Source organism: Loxodonta africana, chromosome 6 (genome assembly GCF_030014295.1).
Source record: "Loxodonta africana isolate mLoxAfr1 chromosome 6, mLoxAfr1.hap2, whole genome shotgun sequence".
Taxonomy (NCBI): domain Eukaryota; kingdom Metazoa; phylum Chordata; class Mammalia; order Proboscidea; family Elephantidae; genus Loxodonta; species Loxodonta africana.
In genome coordinates this window covers 114636266-114661968 of record NC_087347.1, presented here as the reverse complement: position 1 = coordinate 114661968, position 25703 = coordinate 114636266, and the positions used below count along the sequence as shown (strand labels likewise).

At 40.6% G+C, this 25703-nt stretch overlaps 1 protein-coding gene across 7 annotated transcripts in view; it reads left to right on the top strand.

Moving 5' to 3' along the window:
• Positions 1 to 8808: 8808 nt before the first annotated feature.
• CCNT2 (cyclin T2) overlaps positions 8809 to 25703 on the top strand; it is a 43997-nt gene continuing 27102 nt past the window's right edge. For 3 of the 7 annotated variants that reach the window (XR_002784618.2, XM_010586346.3, XM_003405866.4), the window contains exons 1-2: positions 9185 to 9369; positions 10169 to 10250. Coding sequence is in view for 2 of the 7 variants with exons in the window: in XM_010586346.3 (XP_010584648.1) it covers positions 9212 to 9369; positions 10169 to 10250 (240 nt within the window). In the remaining 5 variants the exon portion in view is untranslated. Of the gene's footprint in view, positions 9046 to 9184; positions 9370 to 10168; positions 10251 to 25703 lie in introns of those variants that run through there. The other 4 variants (XM_023543009.2, XM_023543008.2, XM_023543010.2 and 1 more) reach the window with 3 other exon arrangements.

The following is a 25703-nucleotide window of genomic DNA, read 5'->3' as shown; positions in this document are numbered from 1 at the left end:
TGAAAAGTAACCTCATCAAGATAAGTATCAGCTTCACTGCTGTTAGGTGCCGTGAGTCATGTCCAACTCATATCACCCCTTTGTGTGACAGAACAAAACATTGCCTGTCCTGCACCATTCTCACGATATTAGGTATGTTTGAGCTCACTATTGCAGTCACTGTGTCAATCCACCTCGTTGAGGGTCTTCCTCTTTTTTGCTGACCCTGTACTAAGCATGATGTCCTTCTCCAAGGATTAGTCCCTCCTGAAAATATGTCCAAAGTAAGCTAAACAAAGTCTCACCATCCTCATAAGGAGCATTCTGGCTGTACTTCCTCCAAGACAGTTTTACATCTGTTTAAATAGACCGTTCTGAAGAATTTTTCCAAATCAAAATTGAACAAAGGCACTCTGTCCCTCCTACCCTGCCTGGCCCAATTTCAACCTACCCCTCCCTAGCCCACTCTTGTATACCCCAGTACTTCACTCCCTCTCCCACATGTGCCCGACCTCTACCCACCCCAGCCCAGCTCACTCACATGCATGACAGCACTCCATTCCCTCACCCCAGCCCAACTCCAACCACCCCTGACTAGCCCGTTCACACAAGCCCCAGCACTTCATCTTGGCCTGACCTCTGACCTCTGTCTTCCCCTTCATAACCTACTCACACACATCCCAGCACTCCACTCCTCTGCCCCAGCCCAAACTCCACCTGCACCTACCCACTCCACCCATGCAGCCCCAGCATTCCACCCATGCACCCAGCCCAACCTCCACCTGCCCCAGCTCACCAGCCATGCTCAGTGCTCCATTCCCCCTCCCTGGCCTGATGTCCACCTGGCCCTGCCTGGCCTGCCCTTGTGTACCTGGTGCACAGCCCACCCCAACTCCGCCTGGCCCATGGCCTGTCCTGCTCCACAGGGGCTGAAGTAGACATTTGTGCCAAAGCTCAGGGACTGCACTCTCCCTAAAAGTTGTGAAGGGATCCTGATCACCTGACATCTGGTGGTTCACATCAGGAAGGGACCTGCTCTTGCACCTCCATACAACCCTCTAAAGGAAGTCATACACACCTAATGCCATTGGATCCCCAGGTGTGTGTGGCACACCACGCTTGTCAGTGAAGACAACAAGACAACCATCAGCACCAAAGTCATACACAGGCCAATAACACAAAACAACAATTAAAACAATACATATAAAAGGAAGCAACCCAAAGAAAAAGACAGAGGCTAAGCCCCTGATACATCAAAATAAAAGCAAAACAAACAAAAAACCAAACACATGATCTAAAAATATATATACATAAATAAACAGAATAAAATCCTTAATGCCTCAAAGACAACAGTCAATTACAAATTGCAGGCAAAAATGGCTAAACAAACACAATAATGTGACAGAAACGGTCGATGAAGAAGAACACGTAATAGATCTGCCAGACAGAGAATTCAAAATGCTACTATTAAGACTGTACAAAGATCCAGGAAAAAGACTAAAAGAATTCAGGAAAATAATACAAGAACAAAATGCCAAATTAAATAGAGAAATACCTAAGAAAACAGAAATTAGAAATTCAGAAGCTTAACACTATAATAACAGAAACAACCCAATGGAAAGACATAGAGGTAGAATTGAAACAACGAAAAGAAGAATCAGTGAAATACAGGACAAAATTTTTTTTTCTTTTTTTTTTATTATTGTCCTTTAGATGAAGGTTTACAGGACAAACTAGCTTCTCGCTAAACACTTAGTATATATATCGTTTTGTGACATTGGTTACCAAACATGTTAACTCTCCCCTTCTTGACTTTGGATTCCCTATTACCAGCTTTTCTGTCCCCTCCTGCCTTCTAGTCTTTACCCCTGGGTTGGTGTGTCCTTTTAGTCTCCTTTGGTTTTATGTGCCTGTCTAACCTTTGGCTGAAGTGTGAACCTCAGAAGTGACTTCATTACTGAGCTAAAAGTGTATCCAGGGCCATACTCCCAGGGTTTCTCCAGTCTCTGTCTTTTTTGTGTGTGTCTCTGTGCGTTCGAATTTTGTTCTACATTTTTTTCCAGCTGTGTCTTGGACCCTTTATTGTGATCCCCGTCAGAGCAATTGGTGGTGGTAGCTGGGCAGCATCCAGCTGTGCTAGACTCAGTCTGGTGGAGGTTGTGCTACTTGTGGTCCATCAGTCATTTGGACTAATCTTCCCCTTGTGTCTTTGGTTTTCTTCATTTTCCCTTGATCCACACGGAGTAAGGGCAGTGGAGTATCTTAGATGGCCACTCAGAAGCTTTTAAGACCCCAGGCACTTACTCACCAAAATAGAAAGTAGAACATTTTCTTTATAAAGTATGTTGAACTAGCTGTTCCCTGAGACCGTTGGTCCCCACAGCCCTCAGCCCAGTAATTTGGTCCCTCAGGAAGACTGGAAGTGTCTATGGAGCTTCCATCACCTTGCCATGAGCAAGTTGTGTATTGTGTAGTGTCTTACCCTTCACCAAAGTTACCACTTATCTATTTTTATTTTTTTTATTGTGCTTTAAGTGAAAGTTTACAGTTCAAGCTAGTTTCTCATGCAAAAATTTATACACACATTGTTATGTGACCCCAGCTGCTCTCCCTAAAATGTGACAGCACACTCTTCCTTCCCACCCCGGATTTCCACTGTCCATTCAATCAGGTCCTGTCCCTTTTTGCCTTCTCATCTGGCCTCCAGACAGGAGCTGCTCATTTAGTCTCATGTTTCTACTTGAGCCCCCCATGTGTCTGTCAGTTTGTCATACGGTGGGAGTTTGCCTGTTGCTGTGATGCTGGAAGCTATGCCACCGGTATTCAGATACCAGCAGGGTCACCTATGGACGAGAGGTTTCAGATGAGCTTCCAGACTAAGACAGACGAGGAAGAAGGACCTGGCAGTCTACTTCTGAAAAGCATTGGCCAGTGAAAACCTTACGAATAGCAGCGGAACACTGCCTGACATAGTGCTGGAAGATGAGGCCCCCAGGTTGGAAGACACTCAAAAGATGACTGGGGAAGAGCTGCCTCTTCAAAGTAGAGTCAACCTTAATGATGTGGATGGAGTAAAGCTTTCGGGACCTTCATTTGCTGATGTGGCACGACTCAAAATGAGAAGAAACAGCCGTAAACATCCATTAATAATCAGAGCCTGGAATGTATGAAAGTATGAATCTAGGAAAATTGAAAATCATCAAAAATGAAATGGAACACATAAACATCGATATCCTAGGCATTAGTGAGCTGAAATGGACTGGTATTGGCCATTTAGAATCTGACAATCATATAGTCTACTATGCTGGGAATGACAACTTGAAGAGGAATGGTGTTGCATTCATCGTCAAAAAGAACATTTCAAGATCTATCCTGAAGTACAAAGCTGTCAGTGATAGGATTTTTTATAAGGAAGACCAGTTAATACAACTATTATTCAAATTTACACACCAACCACTAGGGCCAAAGATGAAGAAATAGAAGATTTTTATCAGTTGCTACAGTCTGAAATTGATCAAACATGCAATCAAGATGCATTGATAATTACTGGCGATTGGAATGTGAAAGTTGGAAACAAAGAAGAAAGATCAGTAGTTGGAAAATATGGCCTCGGTGATAGAAATAATGCCAGAGATCAAATGATAGAATTTTGCAAGACCAACGACTTCTTCATTGGAAATACCTTCTTCCACCAGCATAAACAGTGACTATACACATGGACCTCACCAGATGGAACACACAGGAATCAAATTGACTACATCTGTGGAAAGAGATGATGGGAAAGCTCAATATCATCAGTCAGAACAAGGCCAGGGGCTGACTGTGGAACAAACCATCAATTGCTCATATGCAAGTTCAAGCTGAAACTGAAGAAAATCAGAACAAGTCCACGAGAGCCAAAATATGACCTTGAGTACATCCCACCCAAATTTAGAGACCATCTCAAGAATAGATTTGATGCACTGAACACTAGTGACATTAGCCATTAGAGAGATGCAAATGAAAACAATGATGAGATACCACCTCAACCCTGCTAAAATGGCACTGATTTAAAAAAACAGTAAACGACAAATGCTGGTGAGGATATGGGGAGATTGGAACCCTTATCCACTGCTGGTGGAATTGTAAAATGGTACAACCACTGTGGAAAACAGTATGGCACTTGCCTAAAAAACTAGAAGTAGAACTACCTTGGGATCCAGCAATCCCACTGCTAAGTATATACACTAGAAATCTAATACTGAAGACACAATCAGACATACACACACCTATGTTCATTGCAGCACTATTTACAATAGCAAAAAGATGGAAACAACCTAAGTGCTCATCAATGGATAAATGCATAAACAAAATGTGGTACCTACATACAATGGAATACTATGCAGCCATAAAGAATAATGATGATTTCTCAAAATATATGAACCTGGAGGACATTGTGCTGCGTGAAATAAGTCAATCACAAAAGAACAAATACTGTATGATCTCACTATTATAAAAAGACAAGAATAGGTATATACACTGAAACCAACAATACACTGGTGGTTACCAGGGATAGGTTTGCGGCAGGAGTGAGGATCAATCTCTAGATAGTAGACACGTTATTTTTGGTGATGGGAAATACAACACCAAATGTGGGTGAAGTGTGCACAGCTTGACTAAGGTAAATGATGTCACTAAAAAGTACACAAGAAAAAATGACATTTTTGTCAATGCTATGAAATACACAACTGTGCATCAAAAACTAAAAATAGGGGTGTGGTTAGTTGTGTACTTCTGTAAGTATGGACACGTGGGCATATATGCATCTATATGCAGATTTTTTTTCCCAGTCTTGAGGTTGTCTTTTTACTATTTTGATAAAGTCTTTAGATGTAAAGAAGTATTTAATTTTTATGAGGTCCCAGTTATCTAACTTGACTTTTGCTGTTTGTTATATATATGTAAGTGTATGCAGCCATATATATACAAATACACAATAAATCACATAGGGAGCACAAACACAGATACTCTTTAGACTTAACTGAACACCTCGAAGATTGGTTTATGGGGACTGAAGGCTTAAGACCATATGCTCGTGGGACAACTCAATTAGCATAAAATAGTACATAAAGTTTACGTGCTACATCCTAGTTTGGTGAGTAGCATCTGGAGTCTTAAAAGCTTTCGAGTGTCCATCTAAGATTCAGCTATTGGTCTCTATACATCTAGAGTAAAAAAGAAAGAAGGAAATCAAAGACTTAGAAAAGAAACTAGTCCATAGGACTAATAGTCTACATGAACCTCATCTACCCTGAGACCAGAAGAACTAGGTGGTGCCTAGCTACCATTACTGACTGTTCTAATCAGGAACACAATTGATGGATTCTGACAGAATGGAAGCAAAATGTGAAAGAGAACTCAAATTCTTAAAGTCCAGACTTACTGGACTGGTTCAGACTGGAAGACTCCTGAAGACTATTGCCCTGAGGTGCTCTCTAAACCTTGAACCAAAACTACTCCATGAGGTAATCTTTTAGCTAAATAACAGATCGGCTCATAAAATAAATGATACCATCCATGAGTACTGTGCTCCTTTAAAAAATCTATATCAGACCAAATGGTCAACATTTACCGAAAAGCCAAGTAAGGGGCAGGGAAACTACATTCTGGAACAACCAGAACAAAGTAATGAGAAATTTGACACACTGAAAAATGTAAACAATGTCACAGAACAAATTGTACAGAGGTTGTTAAATGGGAACCTAACTTGCCATGTGAACTTTCACAGAAAACACAGTATTTTAACTTAAAAAATTGAACAAAAGTGAATTTTAATTTCCATTTTTAAGTATAAAAAACTACTCACAACTTAAAAAATTTTAAGTGTTTTTGAAAAGTCAACACATACACATTAAAAAAAAAGGAAACAGATCAAGTTCAAATCATTCAGTCTCCCAGTCTCCACCTCCAGAAGGAACCAATTTTGTTTTTTGTATATTCTTGCAAAGATAACATATGATTTTAAAACTACTTACATGTTTACTGTATTTTTTTTCATTTTACTCAAACAGTAGCATCTTACTGTTTTTTCCCCCCCTACTAAATACTTTGGTGGTAATTCCACTTATCAACTGCCTCCTTTCTAATCACTGACTATTGCATAGATGTACCATAATTATTCAACCCTGAATTCACGGACATTCACGTTTCCAGTCTTTCACAATTATAAAATACTGCCGAGAACACCCTTACGACATATGATGTTGAGCTCTTTTCATAGTTGTACAGATAGTTGTCACCTGTATAATCTTTGGTGAGGCATCTGATCAAATCTTTTGTCCACATTTTGTCTTCTTCTTTAAAGTTTAAGAGTTCCTTGTGTATTTTTGGATACAAGTCCTTTATAAGCTATGTGTTTGCAAGTATTTTCTCCCACTCTGTACCTTACCTTTTCATTCTCCTAAGAGCATCTTTCCTAGACCATAAGTTTTTAATTTTAATAAAGTCCAAGTTATCAATTTTTTCCTTCACAGGTCATGCTTTTGGTCTTTTAGCTAAAAACTCGTTACCAAACCCAAGGTCACCTAAATTTTCTCCTATGTTATCCTTTAAGGATTCAGTTTTGTGTTTTACATTTTGAGTTAATTTTTGTGAAAGGTATACATTCATTTTTTTTGTTGTTATTGCATGTGGATGTCCAGTTGCTCTAGCAAGACTATTCTTTCTCCATTTAACTGCCTTTGCCCGTTTGTCAAGTACAGTTGACTATAATTGTGTGGGTCTATTTCTGGGCTCTCTACTTAGTTCCATGAATCCCTGAGTCTATTCTTTGGCCAACACTATACCGTCTTACTGTAGCTCTGAAGTGAGGTAATGTCAGCCCAACTTTCTTCTTCCGTGTTGTGTTGGCTACTCTAGGTCTTTTACCTTCTCATATAAACTTTAGGATCAATTTGTGCATACCCATAAAATAGCTTGCTGGAATTCTGAGTGGGATTGTGTTCAGTCTATAGATCAAGTTAGGAAGAATACTGAGTCTTCTAATTCATAATCCCAGAATATAGCTTCATTTGTTTCGATGATTTGATTTCTCTCATCAGAGTTTTACAGTTTTCCATATATACACCCTGTACATATATTAGATTCACACCTAAGTATTCCATTTTTTTTAGAACTATTTTAAATGGTATGGTGTTTTTAATTGCAAACTCCAATTAGTCATTGCTGGTATATAGTAAAGCTTTTGTATATTAACCTTGTATTCAATGACCTTGCTATAATCACTTATCAGTTCCACAGCTTTTTTGCTAGTATTTTGAGATTTTTCTACCCAGTTATGCCATCTGCAAACAAAGTTATACTTTTTTTTCCTTCCCAGTCTTTATTTTATTTATTTATTTATTCTTATTCCAACAGCTAGGACTGTTAGTACAATGTAGAAAGGAGTCGTGAGAGGGGAACATCCTTGCCTTGTTCTGGATCTTAAGGAAAAACCTAGTTCCTCATCACTGAGTATGATATTAACCGTAGATTTTTGTACATGTTCTTTACAAAGTTAAGGAAGTTTCCCCCATTCCTAGTTTGCTGGGAGTTTTTATCACGAGGGGGTGTTAGAAAGTGACACTTTTAAACCTTGTTTTAAGTCAATCGACCCTGGAACTTCTAGGCAGCTTAAGAAGTGAGGCAAGCAAGGCAGGTAAGAAATTACTTGAGCAGTTGTTCATGATGACTGTCCACTACGACCAAATCAATAGATCCTGTAGTGCAATTAGGGGAGGCAGCGCCAAGATAGAACAGTATGCTGAGCACAGGAACCCCAAAACAGAAATTACAAAATCCTGGAGCTTTACTCACGAACTTACAAGTAACGTTACTTGCCTTTTAGAGGTATGTCTGCTTGTACTGTTACCTTTGGCAAATAGTTAAAATTTTAAACTTTATTCACACACAGTAGGCCCTGGGAGTCCCAGAATGGAGCTCTGTGGCATTTTCTTCCAGGAAGAGGTGAAGGGATTAATCAGTAGGCTATGTGGGGCGTTACCGTATCAAATACTAACGACAAAATTTTCACTCAGTTCTCCCTGCACTGTCTGCCTCTCTCTAGCCTTCTCTAACACAAACTATTACTGTTGTTAGGTGCCGCGAAGTCGGTTCCGACTCATAGCGACCCTGTATATTACAGAACTAAACACTGCCCTGGCCCGCGCTATTCTCAATGTTGCTAGGTTTGAGCATCCCCAGTCTGGAATAAGACCTAGTTTACAGTCTCGACTCCTCCGCTTACTAACTGAATAACCTTTGGCAAGTAAAATAAAGCCACCACCTGCGTGGTTGTGGGATTCAAATAATACAGAGAAAAAAAGCACTCAGTGGCACAAACGTAACCCTACGGGGCAGTTCCACTCTGTCCTATAGAGTCGCTATAAGTCGGAATCGACTTGACGGCAAAGGATTTGGTTTGGGGTTTTTTGGGCACAAACTTGGGGAGTTATTTCCTACACATGTTCCCAGGCTGGATTCCTCTCAGAGCCGCCTGCAAGGCGGAGGCTGTTTTCAATGAACCTGAGAGTCGAAAGCCTACGAGATTGCGGGGACGGATCCAAACGGAGAACTTGGGGTTCCAGCGAGGCCGCGAGCAGAGCAGCTCATCTCTTGCCAAAGCGCGGCCACATTCTCATTCCAAGCACCCTCCTGCACTTCAGACTACACGCCCGGGGCAGACCCAACCGCGCAGCCGCCGGACTACTCCTCCTCCCCGTCAGAACCCAACCTTTTCCCTCCTCTCCTCCCCGCCCCCTCGGCCCACCAATCCTAGACCCAGAATGCACCACGCCAACATTTCCCGTCCGAGCGGGACCCCACCTTAAACAAAACCAAAACCCCAAGGCATCTCCAAGGAGCGCCTAGTGGGTTCGCGCTGCCAGCTTTTTGGTTAGCAGCCGTAGCTCTTTAACCACTACGTCACCAGGCTTTTCAGCCCCACCTTGGGCGCTTCCAAATGACAAGCAGCGCGGAGCATTGTGGTCTCACGGGCGAGACCGAGGCCGGGAGAAATTTAAAAAAAAAAAAAGCAAAGGATCAGAGCCGGTAGGGCCGCGCACGCGCACGCGCAAGGGCGGTGGCGGGGGGTGAAAAGGGGCGGTGCGCGGCCTACGGCGAGCGGAGTGGGGCGGGGTCGCGCGGCCTTGGCGGGGCGTCCGCGAGCCGGGAGGGGCGGGGGGTGGGTGAGGGAGCGGGCGGAGGAGGAAGTGTCATGGCGTCGGGCCGTGGAGCTTCTTCTCGCTGGTTCTTTACTCGGGAACAGCTAGAGAACACGCCGAGCCGCCGCTGCGGAGTGGAGGCCGATAAAGAGCTCTCGTACCGGCAGCAGGCGGCCAACCTCATCCAGGACATGGGGCAGCGTCTCAATGTGTATCCTTTCTTGTTCTAGGCCCTCCGCCGCTCACGCCCTGTCTCTCGTACTGTCCCGGTGGTCCGGCCTGGTGCTCCACGAACATGGCGCCTTGGCTGGGCCTGGGCGCGCAGTAAGGGAAGGAGGGCTCGGGCTCGGTAGGCCGCGAGGGGCCAGCGGAGGAGGGGAAGAGGAGAGAGGGGCCCGGGAATGCGGGCCGGGCGGCGGCGTTGTGTAATCTGTTTAGTGCCGCGCGGGGCGGCGGCGGGGGATGGGAGTGCCGCCCAGGCGAGAGAAGAATATTAGGAATAATCGCAGAAAAGGGGCGGCTGCTTCGGTTTTTCCCGATCCGAGAAGAGGTTGAGAGGTAGGAGGGTTAGAGGTGCTGAAAGGCTCTAGTGTTCTCCGCGGCCTTTCCCCGCGCTCCTCGCCGGTTTGATGGCGGTTCTCTCGTACCTTGGAAGCGCCGTGGAAGTCTTTATGTTCTTGGGATGGTTTTGTATGGATGTGTGCCCGTGCGTTTCAAGGTGTTTGATGTTGAGTTTAGACTAAGTCGTAGCCATTGAAAAATACTTCCTGGACTCTCATAATTGCTGTATTAAAGTGAAATAGACAGCAGTTGTTATTACTATTTTTTTTAGGCTCGAGTCTATTCTTTCTCCATCTCCCACCGGCAGGTTTTTATTTATTTATTACAGTTTTGTAGTTTTGAGAGAATGGGAGGCGTTAGGAAAGAACCGTAGATCAGGAATTTTCCACCAGTTGTTTTGGAAATGGGATCTTGTTTTTCTGAAATATTTCCTAAATGTTACGTTCCAGTTCTCAGCTTACGATAAACACTGCGATTGTTTATATGCACAGGTTTTATATGCACCATTCTTTCACCAAGTTCAACAGAAATGTAAGTATTTTTTTTTACTATCAATTTTTAAGGTAAATTCATAATCAGAAAAAAGTTAGTTGGTCATGGATTTTACTGTTGGAGTTAGTGTTCTAAATTAACAGTAAAGGTAGATCACGTGATAAACGTTTTACTTCAAATGCGGGGTGGTGGTTTTTGTTTTTTTATATTTGTGATCAATTAAACTGCCACGCACTGTTAGGTTTTGCCAGGTCCCTTGAGTCAAACGATGGATTTAAAACATTTTTTTAATCAAAGTATTGTATCAGTATTCTTCTTTTAAATTTTATACTTAACAGTTAAATGATTTCAAATGCTAATGTACAAAATGTAATTTGGGCAGGCTTATTAGTCGTTTCTATGATACATCTTAATTGTGTTGGACTCGTTTCAGATATTTCAAATTGGGCTTAATTTGTTGTGACTTTGTTTTGGAATGACTCTTTGAAACAGTTAAATGTTTGGCAGAAATATTTCATTTGCTAATGCAGTAATTTTTTAAGATGTCAAACCTTTCTGTTTATCACGCATTAGCTTTAGTTGTCGCATTTTTGGTGATTAACACATCAAATCTTCAGACATACTAAGTCAGATATGTTTATGTAATTAGTTTTGAAATAAAATGTACACTCATATACTGGGTACTGATCTCCAACATAATCTTTATCTCTTGACAAATAGAGTAATGGTGTTGTTAGGTGCCGCCCAGTTGGTTCAGACTCATAGCGACCCTACAGGAGGAGAGTAGAACTGCCCCATAGGGTTTCCGAAGAAGCAGCTGTGAATTCACTCTGCCTACCTTTTGGTTAGCAGCTGAGCTCTTAACCACTATGCCATCAGGACTCTAGAGTAATGATATTTAGTTGAAGTTTGTATTTTAAGTTACAAAAAACATGAGTTTTGGTGTTTGTTTATTTCAGAGTAACATGCGTACTGTGATGTATCTTAACAGATGTTTAGAAATATTTAACCCTGCCTTAATTCTTGCCATCTTTCTTTTTTTCACACTTTACTGCAGCTGTTTTTAGAATGTTATTTTGAGAGATATACGTAGGAAAATGAACCATAGAAGACTTCATGACATTTGTGTATACTCATTAGGACCATATTTGCTATGAAAACAAGCCTGTGAAAGGTCCTTAGAATATTTTTGAAATGGAAGGAAAAGCTTTATGCATGGTTTAGATTGGCTTTCTTTTTTAATCTCTTATTATCATTAATCTGATTTGGTTTATCAGATTGGCGTAGAGGTTTATCTTGAACAGTATGTGTTTTTATATATATTTTGCTCTCTTTCGGTCCCCCTTGCTTCTACATTTACTCTTTTAATTCTGTGTGATTCTCGTTCTGTTGTTTTGTTTTCCAAGTTATTTCTTGTGCACAGCACTTAGGTCAATGGCAGTGTGATGGAAGAGAAAGGAAGCCATTTAGTAGTATCATTTAGATTGAAAGCGTTAAATTTTTATTTAAGCTCTTCAAAGTCAGTAATGATCTAGTGAATATTAATATAAATGTGGCTTTCCTACCAGCCCTGGAAAAATGCTGGTAGAAATCACAAGCCTAAATAGTTCTGGAAATTCTTATGTGGCTACACATGTCCCATTTGCTGAATCAGGCTGACTTTTCTACTTCCAGTAAATGATCTCACCACAAGACTTCGCTTCTTTTTCAAACTCTCTCTTTCATAATTTGTTCCTATGGCCTGGTTGGTGTGCCTTTAAACAAATAGCTTGCTTAAAGCCAAAATTCATTGCTTTAACTTTAAATTGACTGAAGCCTAGGTCACTTGCATTCTTTCACCATTTTACTTAAATACCATTGTTTAGTAAAAAAAAAAAAAAAAAAGCCAGACTATTTTTATTACCCTGCTTATTGTCTTAAGTATATATGAACGCAAACTTCAGCATTTCAAGTTGATTCATTATTAGCAGGATAATTGAAATTTGATTTTAATTCCTCATTTGAAAAGTAACATTGCACCCTTCATATCTAACTGTTCTGTTTTTTATCTTTGCTATTATAATACCAAGTGGTTTTAATACCTGTTGGTGCACTTAAATCAGCTGCGCAGGCTCACTGTTTTATCTTTGTCTTCCCCCATTCTTTTAGGGTGAATGTGGTAGTCTCAAATTGAATGTGAGTCACTTTTAAATTCATGCTCCCCACATGATTAGGAAAATTTTTCTTAATAGGCTTATAATGGAATGTTAAAGAAAACTTACAAAAAGCATGAGTCTTTACCACCAAGTAAATTGAACACCATTTGGTATTTAAATCCTATGGAATAACAAGCTTAAATGTTACTGTGCTAGTGACAAATTATATCTAATTTTAGAGTTAACAAATATAAAAGTAAAAATTCCCCTTGAAAAAGTGCTGTGGTTTTCAGAATAAATTCCATGTCAACATGTGTGTTGGTGACCCAGAAGCTGTCTCTTATCATTGAATTATTGCCAGTTTCTCTTGGAGGGTTGGATCACAATAGCCTGCGCCCACAATGGGCTCAAACATATCAAAGATCCTGGAGATGGCACAGGTCTGGGCAGCATTTTGTTCTGTTACACAAAATGTGAAAGGAGCCCTGGTGATGCAATGAATAAGCACTCAGCTGTCGACCAGAAGGTTGGCAGTTCAAACCCACACAGTGGCAGTCTGCTCCTGTAAAGATTATAGCCTAGAAAATCCTATGGTACAATTCTGCTGTGTCACATGGGGTCACTGTGACCCAACAACAACATACATGAGGTTGCCATGAGTTGCAGCCAACTTGGAGGCAAGTAAAAACAACAACCTTTTACTCACTGGGTGCGGTGAGGTTTTATGTCATTGGGATTTGTAATCAAAGAATTTTCTTAGTGAATCAAACTCATGATCAGTCTTTAAAAAAAAAAAAACACACACCTGCTGCCACCAGTTGATTCCAGCTCATGGCAACCCTACAGGACAGAGTAGAACTGCCCCATAGGGTTTCCAGAGAAGGGCTGGTGGATCTGAACTGCCGACCTTTTGGTTAGCAGCCATAGCTCTTAACCACTGTGCTATCAGGACCCCATGATCAGTCTAGTAAAGAATAAAAGCCCTGGGGCCAACAATGCCTTTAAGGCATATACTGAGGGAGCGCATCATCTGCACTGTCAGCCTTAGAGTGGATACTGACCCAGCTTCCCTTAGGAGCTCTATTTGTTTGGTTTGTGATGCATTGCTTTCTTATACCACTTCCACATCTAGTAAGTTAAGGTCAGGTTGTAAAGTGCACACCCTTTCCTAAGTATTTTTGTTGATGCTGGTCTTTCTTATCCATGTGGTCATTTTGATTTTCTCTTTACTTTCTTTAGTTCTGTTGTCTCTTTAATTAACGTACAGCAATCAAAGCTGCATATTATATGCTGGATTAAAATGTATTGTTCTGTTTACATTTCAAGAGTACACAATGAGTTAAGGACCCCTTGGGTTGCAATGAATGGCAATCCACTGGAGGACATCTGGCTTGGTTTGGTTTTATAATGACATCTAAGAATACTTTTCTATGTCATATCTGAGCTTCATTTTGTACCTGTTAGTTTGGTCAGCCACATACAAACGCATATTTGTGTTAAAACTTGATGACCATGTTTTTGCTTTCTCATCATCTTTGTAATCTCCCCCAGTTGATTGACCGTTGATGAGTAGATGTCATTTAAAAATTTGAAGATGTTCTTTTTGCATTCCTTTCTTCACTTGTAAAGACTTTTAAAAGATTTAGAGGAGGGCTATATGTACCTAGAGAAGTGTTCACAATCCCTGTTCTTTGACTAAGAATATAGCACTTCCCGTTATAGTTTTTTAAAATAGTCCTTGGCAGTAGAAATTTATTCAAGGCATTTTTAAAAAAGATTTTATCCAATTCACGCTATCTATATGGTTATTAATACTCAGAGCTCAAAAACTTGTCACACGATTGCATCTCGTGGAAGAAAACCTACATTTTGGGGGGATTGGTCAGATAGAGGATTTTGTTTTAATTTTTTGTTACTGTTAATAGTATAATTTAACAGTTTCTACATGTACAATTCAGTACCATTGATGACATTCTTCAAGTTGTGCAACCATCGTCACCCTCCTTTTACGAATCGTTCCTCCCCCATTAACATAAACTCACTGACCCCTAAGTTTCCTGTCTAATATTTCAAGTTGCTGTTGTCAGTTTGATCCCGTATACTGTAGATAGTTCTTAAAAGAGCACAGTGCTCAAGGCAAACATTCTTTACTAGTTAACTGTTCTTTGATTTAAGGAAGACTTCAGGGAATAGTTTTGGTTTTAGGTTTAAAGATTATCTCAGGACAATAGATTTGGGGGTTCATTTGTTTTAAGTTTAATTGTGAAGGCCCTACATTTCTGTCAAACAGGAACGTAAGTAAAGTGAATGTAAAACGTCTCCTTCCCCTGCCACGGAAACTAGAAAGTAAGCACCGGGGTTTATCTCTTTCTTTGACTTTACTCACAATTGTTATTGCCAGTGTCTAGAAGAGTGCATAATGTAGAGAAGATGGTAAGCAAATAGAATCAATCAAATCTTGTTACTCACAGGTCTAATAAGTGAATCCTCCATTTTTTTCTATGTACATCGTTTATGATGGAAAGCTTATGTATACATTTTTTTTTTTTTTATAATTGAAGGCTTAATATAAACACCCATAAAACCCATTGCCCATGAGTGGATTCCAACTCACAGCAGCCCTATAGGAAGGAGTAGAACTGTCAGATAGGGTCTTCAAGGCTGTAATTTTATGAAACCAGACTGCTACATTTTTCTCCCATGAGGCGGCTTGTGTGTTCGAACTACGAACCTTTTGGTTAGCAGCCAAGTATTTAACTACTGTGCCACTAAACCAAAAAAAAAACAACAATAACAACAACCAAACTCAATTGCCATTTACTCAATTCCAACTCCTAGTGACCCTGTAGGACAGAGTAGAACTGCCCCCATAGAGTTTCCAAGGCTGTAAATATTGATGGAAGCAGATTGCCACTTGCCTCTGGGAGTGACTTATGGGTTTGAACTGCAGACCTTTCAGTTAGCAGCTGAGCACTTAACCACTACACCACCAGGGCTCCTAATATGGGCACATGGTGAATAAAAACAGTAGAAAAGAGGATATAATAAACCTTCCTATTCAAGAGCCACCCTACTCATACCTTTCAGCATCTGCTATTAACAGTTTTTGTGTATCCTTTCAGAAATACTATTTGCATGTATAAGCGTGTATGTACAGGTAGTCCCCGGGTTACGAACGTCTGACTTTCACAACCCGTGGTTACAAACCAACTCCTGTATAGCCTATTATATTAAAAATTCAAGGTATGTAAAGTGATTCGTAATAACAAATGGATGCTGCTTTGTGACATGCATCAAGACATTATTATGATGGTATTATAAGATGTTTTAGTGTGTTCGAAAGCATTTCTTTAATGCTTTTATGCATAGAAAGGTACACTATATACTAAGACAAGCATTGATTGAATTTGGATACAAACCAGCCGTACTTAATTGTTTCAGCTTACATACAAGTTCGACTTAAAGACAGACTTAGGAATGGAACTCATTCGTAATCCAGGGACTGCCTGTATATATCTTTTTCAGCATAAGAAATGGCTTTTCTCTCACAGTTATTGAATCTGGCACACAGCAGCAATATGGAACATACGGAATTGGGCTCCTCCTAGTTTGTGTTAGACGTGGCTATTCTGGGAAAGTAATTTTTAAGATGGCACCAGAAGGAATGGTATAGATTGAATGGTTCGCTACCGGGGTGATTTTGCCCCTCAGGGGACGTTGACAATATCTAGAAACGTTTTAGGTTGTGACAACTTGGGGCGGAAGTGCTACTGACATCTAGTGAGTAGAATCCGGGGATGCTGCTAAACATACTATAATGGATAGGACATCCCCTCCCCCACACACAATAATTATCCAAACCAAAATGTTAACAGTGCTGAGGTTGAGAAACCTTAGGTTAACCTAAAGAGTGGTATGAGTGAAGGTGAAGGTGAAGGCCAAGGGAATACTAAAGCTGTTCTTATTTCCAGTAGATTAATTTTGACTGATAAATTTTATATCTGTTAGTAAGAAATCAAAACTTACTAGTAGTCACTGTACCAAAAAGAATTGGTCGACTTTCAGCTGTTCCGGGAGGTAGTGTGTGATCAAGAACCAATCGTACTGAAAGAAGAAGTCCAAACTGCACTGAAGGGAATGGTGAAAAACAAGGCTTCAGGAATTGATAGATTGCCAATTGAGGTAGTTCAACAGACAGATGCGGCACTGGAGGCACTCTCTCGTCTATGTCAAATTTGGAAGACAGCTTCCTGGCCAACCGACTGGAAGAGATCCATATTTGTGCCCATTCCAAAGAAAGGTGATCCAACAGAATGCGGAAATGATTGAACAGTATCATCAGTATCACACACAAGTAAAATTTTGCTAAAGATCATTCAAAAGCATTTGCAGCAGTACACCACCAGGGAACTGCCAGAAGTTCAAGTTGGATTCACGAGAGGACATGGAACCAGGAATATCATTGCTAATGTCAAATGGATCTTGGCTGAAAGCAGAGAATATCAGAAAGATGTTTATCTGTCCGTTATTGACTATGCAAAGACATTCAACTGTGTAGATCATGACAAATTATGGATAACGTTGCGAAGAGTGGGAATTCCAGATCACTTAATTGTACTCAAAAGGAACCTGTATGTGGACCAGGAGGCAGTTGTTTGAACAGAACAAGGGGGTATGGTGTGGTTTAAAGTCAGGGAAGGTGTGTGTCAGAATTTTAGCCTTCCACCATGCAGACATTCAGTCTGTATGCTGAGCAGATAGTCAGAGAAGCTGGGCTATACGAGGAAGAAAGCAGCATCAGCATTGGAGGAAGACTCTTGAACAACCTGCATTATGTAGATGACACAACCTTGCTTGCAGAAGGTGACGAGGACTTGAAGCAGTTAGTGATGAAGGTCAAAGACTGCAGCATTCAGTATGGATTGCACTTCAACATAAAGAAAACAAAAATCCTCACAACTGGACCAATAAGCAACATCATGATAAAGGAAGAAAAGATTGAAATTGTCAAGGGTTGCATTTTACTTGGACTTATGATCCATGCCCATGGAAGCAGGGTCCAGGAGATCAAACAGTGTATTGCATTGGGCAGACTTACTGTAAAAGACCCCTTTAAAGTGTTGAAAAAAGCCACGATGTTTTCAGTCCTCTCATATACAACGAAAGCTGGACAACAAATAAGGAAGACGGAAGAAAAATTGACGCCTTTGAATTGCAGTGTTAGCAAAGAATATTGAATATGGACAGCCAGAATGCTCCTTAGAAGGATGGCAAAACATCGTCTCACATACTTTGGACATATCATCAGGAGGGACCAGCCTCTGGAGGAGGACATCATGCTTGGTAGAGTGTCAGTGAAAAAGAGGAAAACCCGCAAGGAGATGGACTGACATAGTGCTTCCAACAATTGGGCTCAAGTATAATAGCAATTGTGAGGATGGTGCAGGACTGGGGCACAGCTTCATTCTTTTGTACATAGGGGTTGCTATGAACCCCTCAAACTATTGCCCTGAGGTAATATTTAAACCTTAAGCCGAAAATATCCGCTGAAGTCTTATTAAAACCAAGCAATCGTAAAGACTGTCTGCCTTGAACATCATGCTCTTTTAAGAACTGTCTCTATGGGATTGAACTGACAACAGTAATTCAAAAAAATCAGATAGGAACTTTAGAGGGTGGTGAGTTTATGTTAATGGGGAGAAACAACTCAGAAAAGGAGGGTGAGAATAGTTGTACAATTTGAATATAACCAATGTAACTGAACTGTACATGAAGAAGCTTTTAACTGTCCATATTCAGTATTCTTTGCTAACACCGTAATTCAGAGGCGTCAGTTTTTCTTCCATCTTCCTTATTTGTTGTCCAGCTTTCACGTGTATATGAGGGGACTGAAAACATCATGGCTCTTTTCAACACTTTGAAGGGGTCTTTTGCAGTAGATTCGTACATGGGGGTCAGAGGCGACTCAACAGCACCTAACAACAGTAAGAAATCGCCTGTTTGTAATTCCTCACATTTGTAATCTTTTTTTCTAGTTGAGGGCTTTAGGGCAACTTTTTGATAGTCTTAAAAGTTTAAATTTAGTTCATTAATAAATGCTGCCTTTCTGAGAGGTACTAATGTGTTTCTTAGCCTCTTGTTTGAGTTTGTTATGAATTTCTCGTATATTGGTAGTAAATATTTTCTAGTTTGTCTTTTTAATTTTATGGAGCTTTTTGACATAAAAGTTTTTTTGTTACTCAAATCCGCCAGCCTTTAATTTTGCTTTATTTCGTTATATTTATGCTTATCTGGAAGTGTGTAAGTGTATTGTGTGTGTATATTTTTTTTAGCTTTATTTAATGATATCATGGGAAGGAGTTGTTTTTGTATATATGCTGTATTTTTATGGAAATAATGCATACCTTGTACATTTGTTTGCCAGTCGCACCCTCCCCCGTGAGGCATTTTCATAAGCGCGATACACCCTTTTTTTTTTTTTTTAACAGCAACACGTAAAAAAAATTGGCATAGTAGTGCTTATGAAAATACCTCGTGGGAGGAGGGCACAGTTAGCAAACAAACATAGAAGGCACATGTTAGTTCCGTGAAAATACGGTATATACTTATTTTGTTGTTGAGAATATACATAGCAAAACATACACCAGTTAAACAGTTTCTTCACATACAGTTCAGTTACACTGATCATATTCAAGTTGTACAACCATTCTCACCCTCCTTTTCTGAGTTGTTGCTCCCCATTAACATAAGCTCACTATCCCCTAAAGCTCCTATCTGATTTTTTTGAATTACTGTTGTCAGTTCAGTCCCGTATAGATAGTTCTTAAAAGAGCATCATGTTCAAGGTAGACATTCTTTACTGTTGCTTGCTTTTAAGAAGACTTCAGCGGATATTTTCGGCTTAAGGTTTAAATATTACCTCAGGGTAATAGTTTGAGGGGTTCATCCCACCTTGGTGGCTCCAGAAAAATCTGGATTCCATTAGAATTTGAAATTTCTGTTCAACATTCCCCCCCTTTTTGATCAGGATTCTTTTGTAGAATCTTTGATCAAAATGTTCAATACTGGTAGCTAGGCACCATCCAGTTCTTCTGGTCTCATGGCAAAGGAGGCAATTATTCATGGAGGCAATAAGCCACACATTCCATTTCCTCCTCTTATTCCTGACCCTCAGTGCTCCATGTAAATAGAGATCGATTGTTTTGTCTTGGATGGCTGCTTGCAAGCTTTTAAGACCCTAATCACTGCACAACAAACTAGGAGATAGAACAGAAGCACTAAACGTATTGTTAGGCCAATTAACTGGGATGTCCTATAAAACCGTGGCCCTAACCTCCAAACCAAGGAACCAAATCCCATGAAGTGTTTGGCTGTACATAAGCAACTTCAGCAGCTGCTTTTTTTGTTGTTATTGTTGTGAATATGTCTATCAGACAGCTTTTACCAGTTCAACTTTTTACAGGTGTAGAACTTACTGACAAAACTTAAAATAATCAGCTATGCAGCCCTACCCTCAAGTCAGTGAGATTTTCCATCACTGTAAACTGAAATTCAGTACTCCATAAGCAGTAACTTCCCCGTCCCCCTCCCTCCTGCCCCTGATAACCACTAATAAACTTTGATCTCTCTACATCTGCCTTTTCTTGTCATTTTCCGTAAGTGAGATCATACAATATTTGTCCCTTTGTGATTGACTTATTTCATTCAGCATAATATCTTCAAACTCCATATTGTAGCATGTATCAAGACTTCATTTCTCCCACTGGCTGCGGTACTGTTCCATTGTATGTATATACCACATTTTGTTTATCCATTCATCTGTTGGTGGGCATTTAGGTTATTTCCACCTTTTGGCTATTACGAATAGTGCTGCAATGAACATTAGCGTACAGTCTCTACTTGAGTCTTTGCTTCCAAGTAGTCGTAGCTACATGGTCAGAACCTCTCTAACTTTAGGAGGATAACGCAAATCAGGATCCGCCAGAGGCGGATCCCTGTGAGGTGAAGGTCGGACAGATCTCCATTCTTTGTTTATCCATCTGTTGATGGGCATTTAGGTTGTTTCCACCTTTTGGTTATTGTGAATAGTGGTGCAGTGAACATTGGTGTAGAGTCTCTGTTTGACTCTTTGCTTTCAAGTCTTTTGGGTTTTATAAAACGGTAGGGGTGCTAGTAGTAGCCTGGTCAGAACTTCACTAACTTCAGAAATTATAATATGAATCAAGAACAGCCTAAGGCTGATCCCTATGAGATGGACGCCAGACTTACCTCCACTCGCCAACCTTTTTCCCAATTTTGACACTGGCTTCCTGCACCCCTTCTGCAGCAGCACGCTGTACTTCTCATCTGGGTTCAATAATGCATTGCAATGGCCACAAAGAACTCACAGACAGTACTTACAGTTAAGTGGTTTATGAAGGAATAGGGTACAACTCAGGATCAGGATCAAGAAGGATCGGGAAGCATATAGGCAAAGTCTCCCTTCATCAGTGCAGGACAGCTTTCTCAGCTCCTGTCGACCATGCAGGCCTCCTCCCTGCCTCCTCAGGACAGGCTCCTCTTGGCCCTACCATCTGTCACCACCAACTCTTCAGCAGTGCCCCTTGGAATCCTGTCACTGAGTCCCTCCCCAGCCTATACTGTCTTTAGTGTTAACAGTCCTTGACCCACGTTACAGCTTATAGGCTTTTGCATTCCCAACAGCAATGGGAAAAGGATCCAGTTTCCCCCACATCCTTGGATAAGGGTTTTTTCTGGTTGTTTGTCTTGTTAAATTCTAGGGTTTATTTTGAAATAGTTCATAAATACTTATTTGAGATAATATCCTTTTTTTTTTTAATGGAAGTAAAAAAAGATAAGAATCATGTAAGGGTTAAATACCGAGTCTGAAGTCACACAGCTACAGGGTGACAAGAATTCACACCCAAATCTGGACATTGTAGCCCCATGTAGTCATCGCTATGTCTATTTCCATGAGTATGTGTTAGTAGGAATCTCTTCATAGCCCTGAAGTTTCTCACTGAGAGCAATATGTGTAAAGGTTTGTGATGTGTTAAGTGTAGTTCACCAACTACTTGCATTAGAATTATCAGGATGTTAAAAATACTTTTTACTGAGGAGTGCTTGGACCTATATAATCAGGATATATGTGGTGGGGCTTGGGATCCTCTCCTTTAGCAAGCCTCTCAAGTAATTCTAATGCCTGCTACAGTTGAAGACCTTTGGTTTAAATATTTTTCCTTTATGTATCTGATAATCCATTGTCATGTTGTGGTCATGGGTTTTCCATGACATTAGTTGTGCAGTCACCACGGTATGTTAACACTGTTTCCTTTCGTCTGGTTTTCCTGCATCTTCTTGCCTTTTCATCTTTGCTTTTGGTTTCATAAAATTGTTTATTCTATGGAGCACATTCTTTTTGGGTGTTACCGTTTATCTTACAGGCCTGTCTTTTGCTTGACCGGAAGGTGGTTTCTGGGTATAGCTATAGTTGTGAGTTAGAGGCGCATCTCAGGGCCATAGTCTCCGGGGTTCCTCCAGTCTCTATCAGGCCAGTAAATGGTCTTTTCTTATGGATTTGATTTTTTGTTCTACATTTTTCTTCCTCTCTGTCCGGGACCCTCCATTGTGATCCTAGTCAGAGCAGTCAGTAGTGGTAGCCGGGCACCATCTAGTTCTTCTGGTCTTGGGGTTGTATAGGCTGTGGTGCATGTGGTCCATTAAGTCTTCGGACTAATTCCTCTCTTGAGTCTTTGGTTTTCTTCATTCTCCTTTACCCCGGACAGGAAGAGACCACTAGTTGTATCTTAGATGGCCAGTTGCAACCTTTTAAGATCCCAGATGTTACTCACCGGAGTAGGATGTATAATATTGTCCTTATGTACTGTGTTATGCCAGTTGATGCGGTCATGTTTTATGGGAGTCAAGTCGAATTTTATAGGAACATGTGTTTTGTTCCTTTATTTACCTTCAAAAGTATCTTGTGAAACCTGAGTAGATGCTTATAGCATAGCACACTTCTACTTTTGCACTTTAATTAAGAAATTAATCCAAGAATAATCTTATGCTCAAAATCCATTAATACTACCTGGAAATATGCAGTGCTATCCAGTAGAGCTTTTTCGCAGTAATGAAAGTGTTCTGTATCTGTGCGGTCCAGTATCTTCGATACTAAACACACGTTTCCTGGATTATAAATTTGAGTTTATTAAACTAGATAATTTCAAAATTCCTTTTAAACTTTAAATTGCATGAATGAAAATTTATGCACATTATAAAGTATATGAGTCTTATTCTTCACAGCTAAGGCATTTTCCAGTTGAAGAAATAGACTCAGATAAAGTGACTTGTCTAAAATCATAGCAGCCTTTTATGTGATTATCATGTGAACCTAGGTCCCTTACCTAATCCCATGCCATAATTCTCACTTTTTTTTTCCTAGAGCTCTGGTGGCCCAGTGGTTAAGAGCTATTGCTGCTGACCAAAAGGTCGACAGTTCGAATCCACCAGCCACTCCTTGGAAACTGTATGGGGCAGTTCCTCTCTGTCCTCTAGGGCCGCTATGAGTCAGAATCAACTTGATGGCAACAGATTTGGGGGGGTGTGTGTTTGGATTTTTGGTTTAATATGTTTTAGAAATTGTGCACACTATGTGTTGATTCTAGTGATTTCTAAGAAGGAAATGGGTGAGTGGGCAAGTAAAGAATGAAACTATTCTCAGATTGTGTTGATTCACTTACTCAAAAATACCTGCTCTGTTGGACTAAATCCAATGAGACCTGCATTTATAGGCCCTAAATTGCTCTGTTAGTAATATATCAATCTTATATACTTAGCCTTTATGCATTGTGCATCCCTGCTTTTCCTTATGGTACCTTTTCCTCACTTTCCATCTGACCACAGTCTGTCGCTTTTTAAGACTCAGCTAAAGTTTCAACTCTGTAAAGCCTCCCTCAGACAACTCCACCCTTCCACTTTAAATTTTCTATTTCTGATCTTTTCCTTTGGGTCCTCTTCACATCCTGTTGTAGTTCATGTCCTTGATGTTCTTTAATGTCATAGTACTAATGTATATCTTGGTGAATTAGTTTTAGGCAAACACCCTTGTAACCGCTACACAAGTCAAGAAACAGAACTTTGCCAACTACCCCAGAAGCTCTTCCATGTGCCCTGTCCCAATCTCAGCCCCTCTCCTTCTTCCACAGAGTAACCATATCCTTGTAGTCATTACTCTAAGTTTTTTTTTTTGTTTTTTTTAATAGTTTTGCCATTTGCCGTAGTTCAGTCTGGTCTATTATTAAAGAATTTGATATGCCTTTCAAGTCTCAATATACAGATTTTTCTGCCATCTCTTTTTTTCACATGAATTTTATCTGTTGAAGGACATAGAACAGTTTCCAGCTGTCTGAATTTTGCTAGTTGCATACTTCATGGTGCAGGTATCCTGTTGCTCTGGTTTTGTACTTCCTGTAAATTTACAGTTGGATCCAGAAATTTAATCAGACACAAATTTAATCACTATAGGTAGTGGTCTTCCATCATGAGGCACCTAATGTCTGGTTGGCCCTCTTTTTGTGGTGTTGGCAGCTATTGAAATGCAATGCCTAAATCCTTTAATTTATAGGGGAATTACAAAATGGTGAGACTCTGATTCTATCATTTCTTTTTCATTTATTATTTGGAATATTTTTATAATGAAATATTTGCTTCATCTATTTTTTGAATATCCAGTGGTACAGTTCATATAGGAAAATCAGGATAAATACTTGATTCTTGTCCTGAATTTAACAGCTTTATTGAGGTAAAATGCACATACCATACGTTTTACCATTTAAAGTGTACATTTCAAGTTCGATTCAAGTGGCTTTTAGTTTATTCCCAGAGTTGTGCATTCATCACCACAATCAAATTTGAAGATTAAACTAATATAGTTCCATGCTTGGGGGGAAAATAGATGAAAGTGGAGGAAGTGGAAGTTCTGAGGACTGGGGACAGTCTTTAAATAAAAATAGGCGGCAGTAATTCAGAGAGGATACCAGATTTTTCCAAGTACTCCACATTCCTAACCATTTGTCACTGAGTTGATTCCAACTCCCAGTGACCCTATGTGAGTCAGAGTAGAACTGTGTTCCATAGGGTTTCAGTGGCTGATGTTTAAGAAGTAGATTGCTAGGTGCCATGCAGTGGATTTCTCTTCATATGTGGCTTCTCTGGCCCTGGGTTTGTAGTTTTGCTAAGATGATTTACTAGACCATAATCCTGCAGGGATTGGACAGTTTACAATCAAATATGGTACATAAAATCCTTGCAGGGATTGGTCAGTTACTGTGCAAACTAGGTGACCGTGGCCTGCTAAGAGGATTGGCCAGTTTTGTCATTCTGCTAAGCATATAAGGGCTAATCCCACAGGTTGAGGGGGACCTCACTACCATTAAGAAGAACCGGGAGTGGAGCGCATCCTTTGGACCTGGGGCCCCTGCGCTGAGAGCCTCCTAGACCCAGGAGAAAGAGAGCTATACCACTGAAGACAGCGAGAGGCAGCACTAGACCACCCGTGGAGTGAGAAAGAGCTGAGCACCCTCAGGCAGGAGGCTTGCTGGTAGAGTGGAGTGCCTCTGGGCACATGTTGGTAGAGCTAAAGAGCTGTAACACTTGCCTGAGCCGGGCAGAGGCCAAGAGGAAGCTAGTCAGCCAAGAAGCGCAGCCTGCCTATGAGCACAGCCAAGAAGGAGCTGAGAGCTGTCTTGGTTGGAAGCTGTCCTGATTGGCAAACCGTATTCTGTATCCTGTTAACAAGTTGATCCTCACCCTGAGTTGTAGTCTGTTACTTCCCTAATAAATCACATCATCATCATGGGTATGGTCTGTGGGTCTGCGTGGCCATGGTAATGAATTACTGAACACAGCACAGAAGTGAAGTGCCATGGGGAGGACAGTTGATGTAAAAATTGGTGGAAAAGTTGGAGAGTGGAGGTATATCTGACCTCCACCTCATAGGAATCAGCTTTGTGGGGGACGGTGATTCTCATCCCTCCCCCTGAAGTTAGGCAAGGTGTGATGCCATTAGATTACACTAGGCCTTTCTTCCAAGGTGCTTCTGGGTAGACTCAAACCTCCAACCTTTCACTTAGCGCCATCCAGGGATTCCTCTGTATTCCTAGTAGGTATTTTGTATTACTCTAGCTCAGTGATTGGGGTTTTGAATGCCTAACATGAGTAGCTATTTGCATTCATGGTGTGGTTCATTTCATGTAGACTTAGACATCTGTTCAAATTGTTTTTGTTAGCAAAACAACTAATGGTTTTCCGAAATAACTTCATAGTTTTGATGTCAGAGGTAATCACTATAGAAGAAATA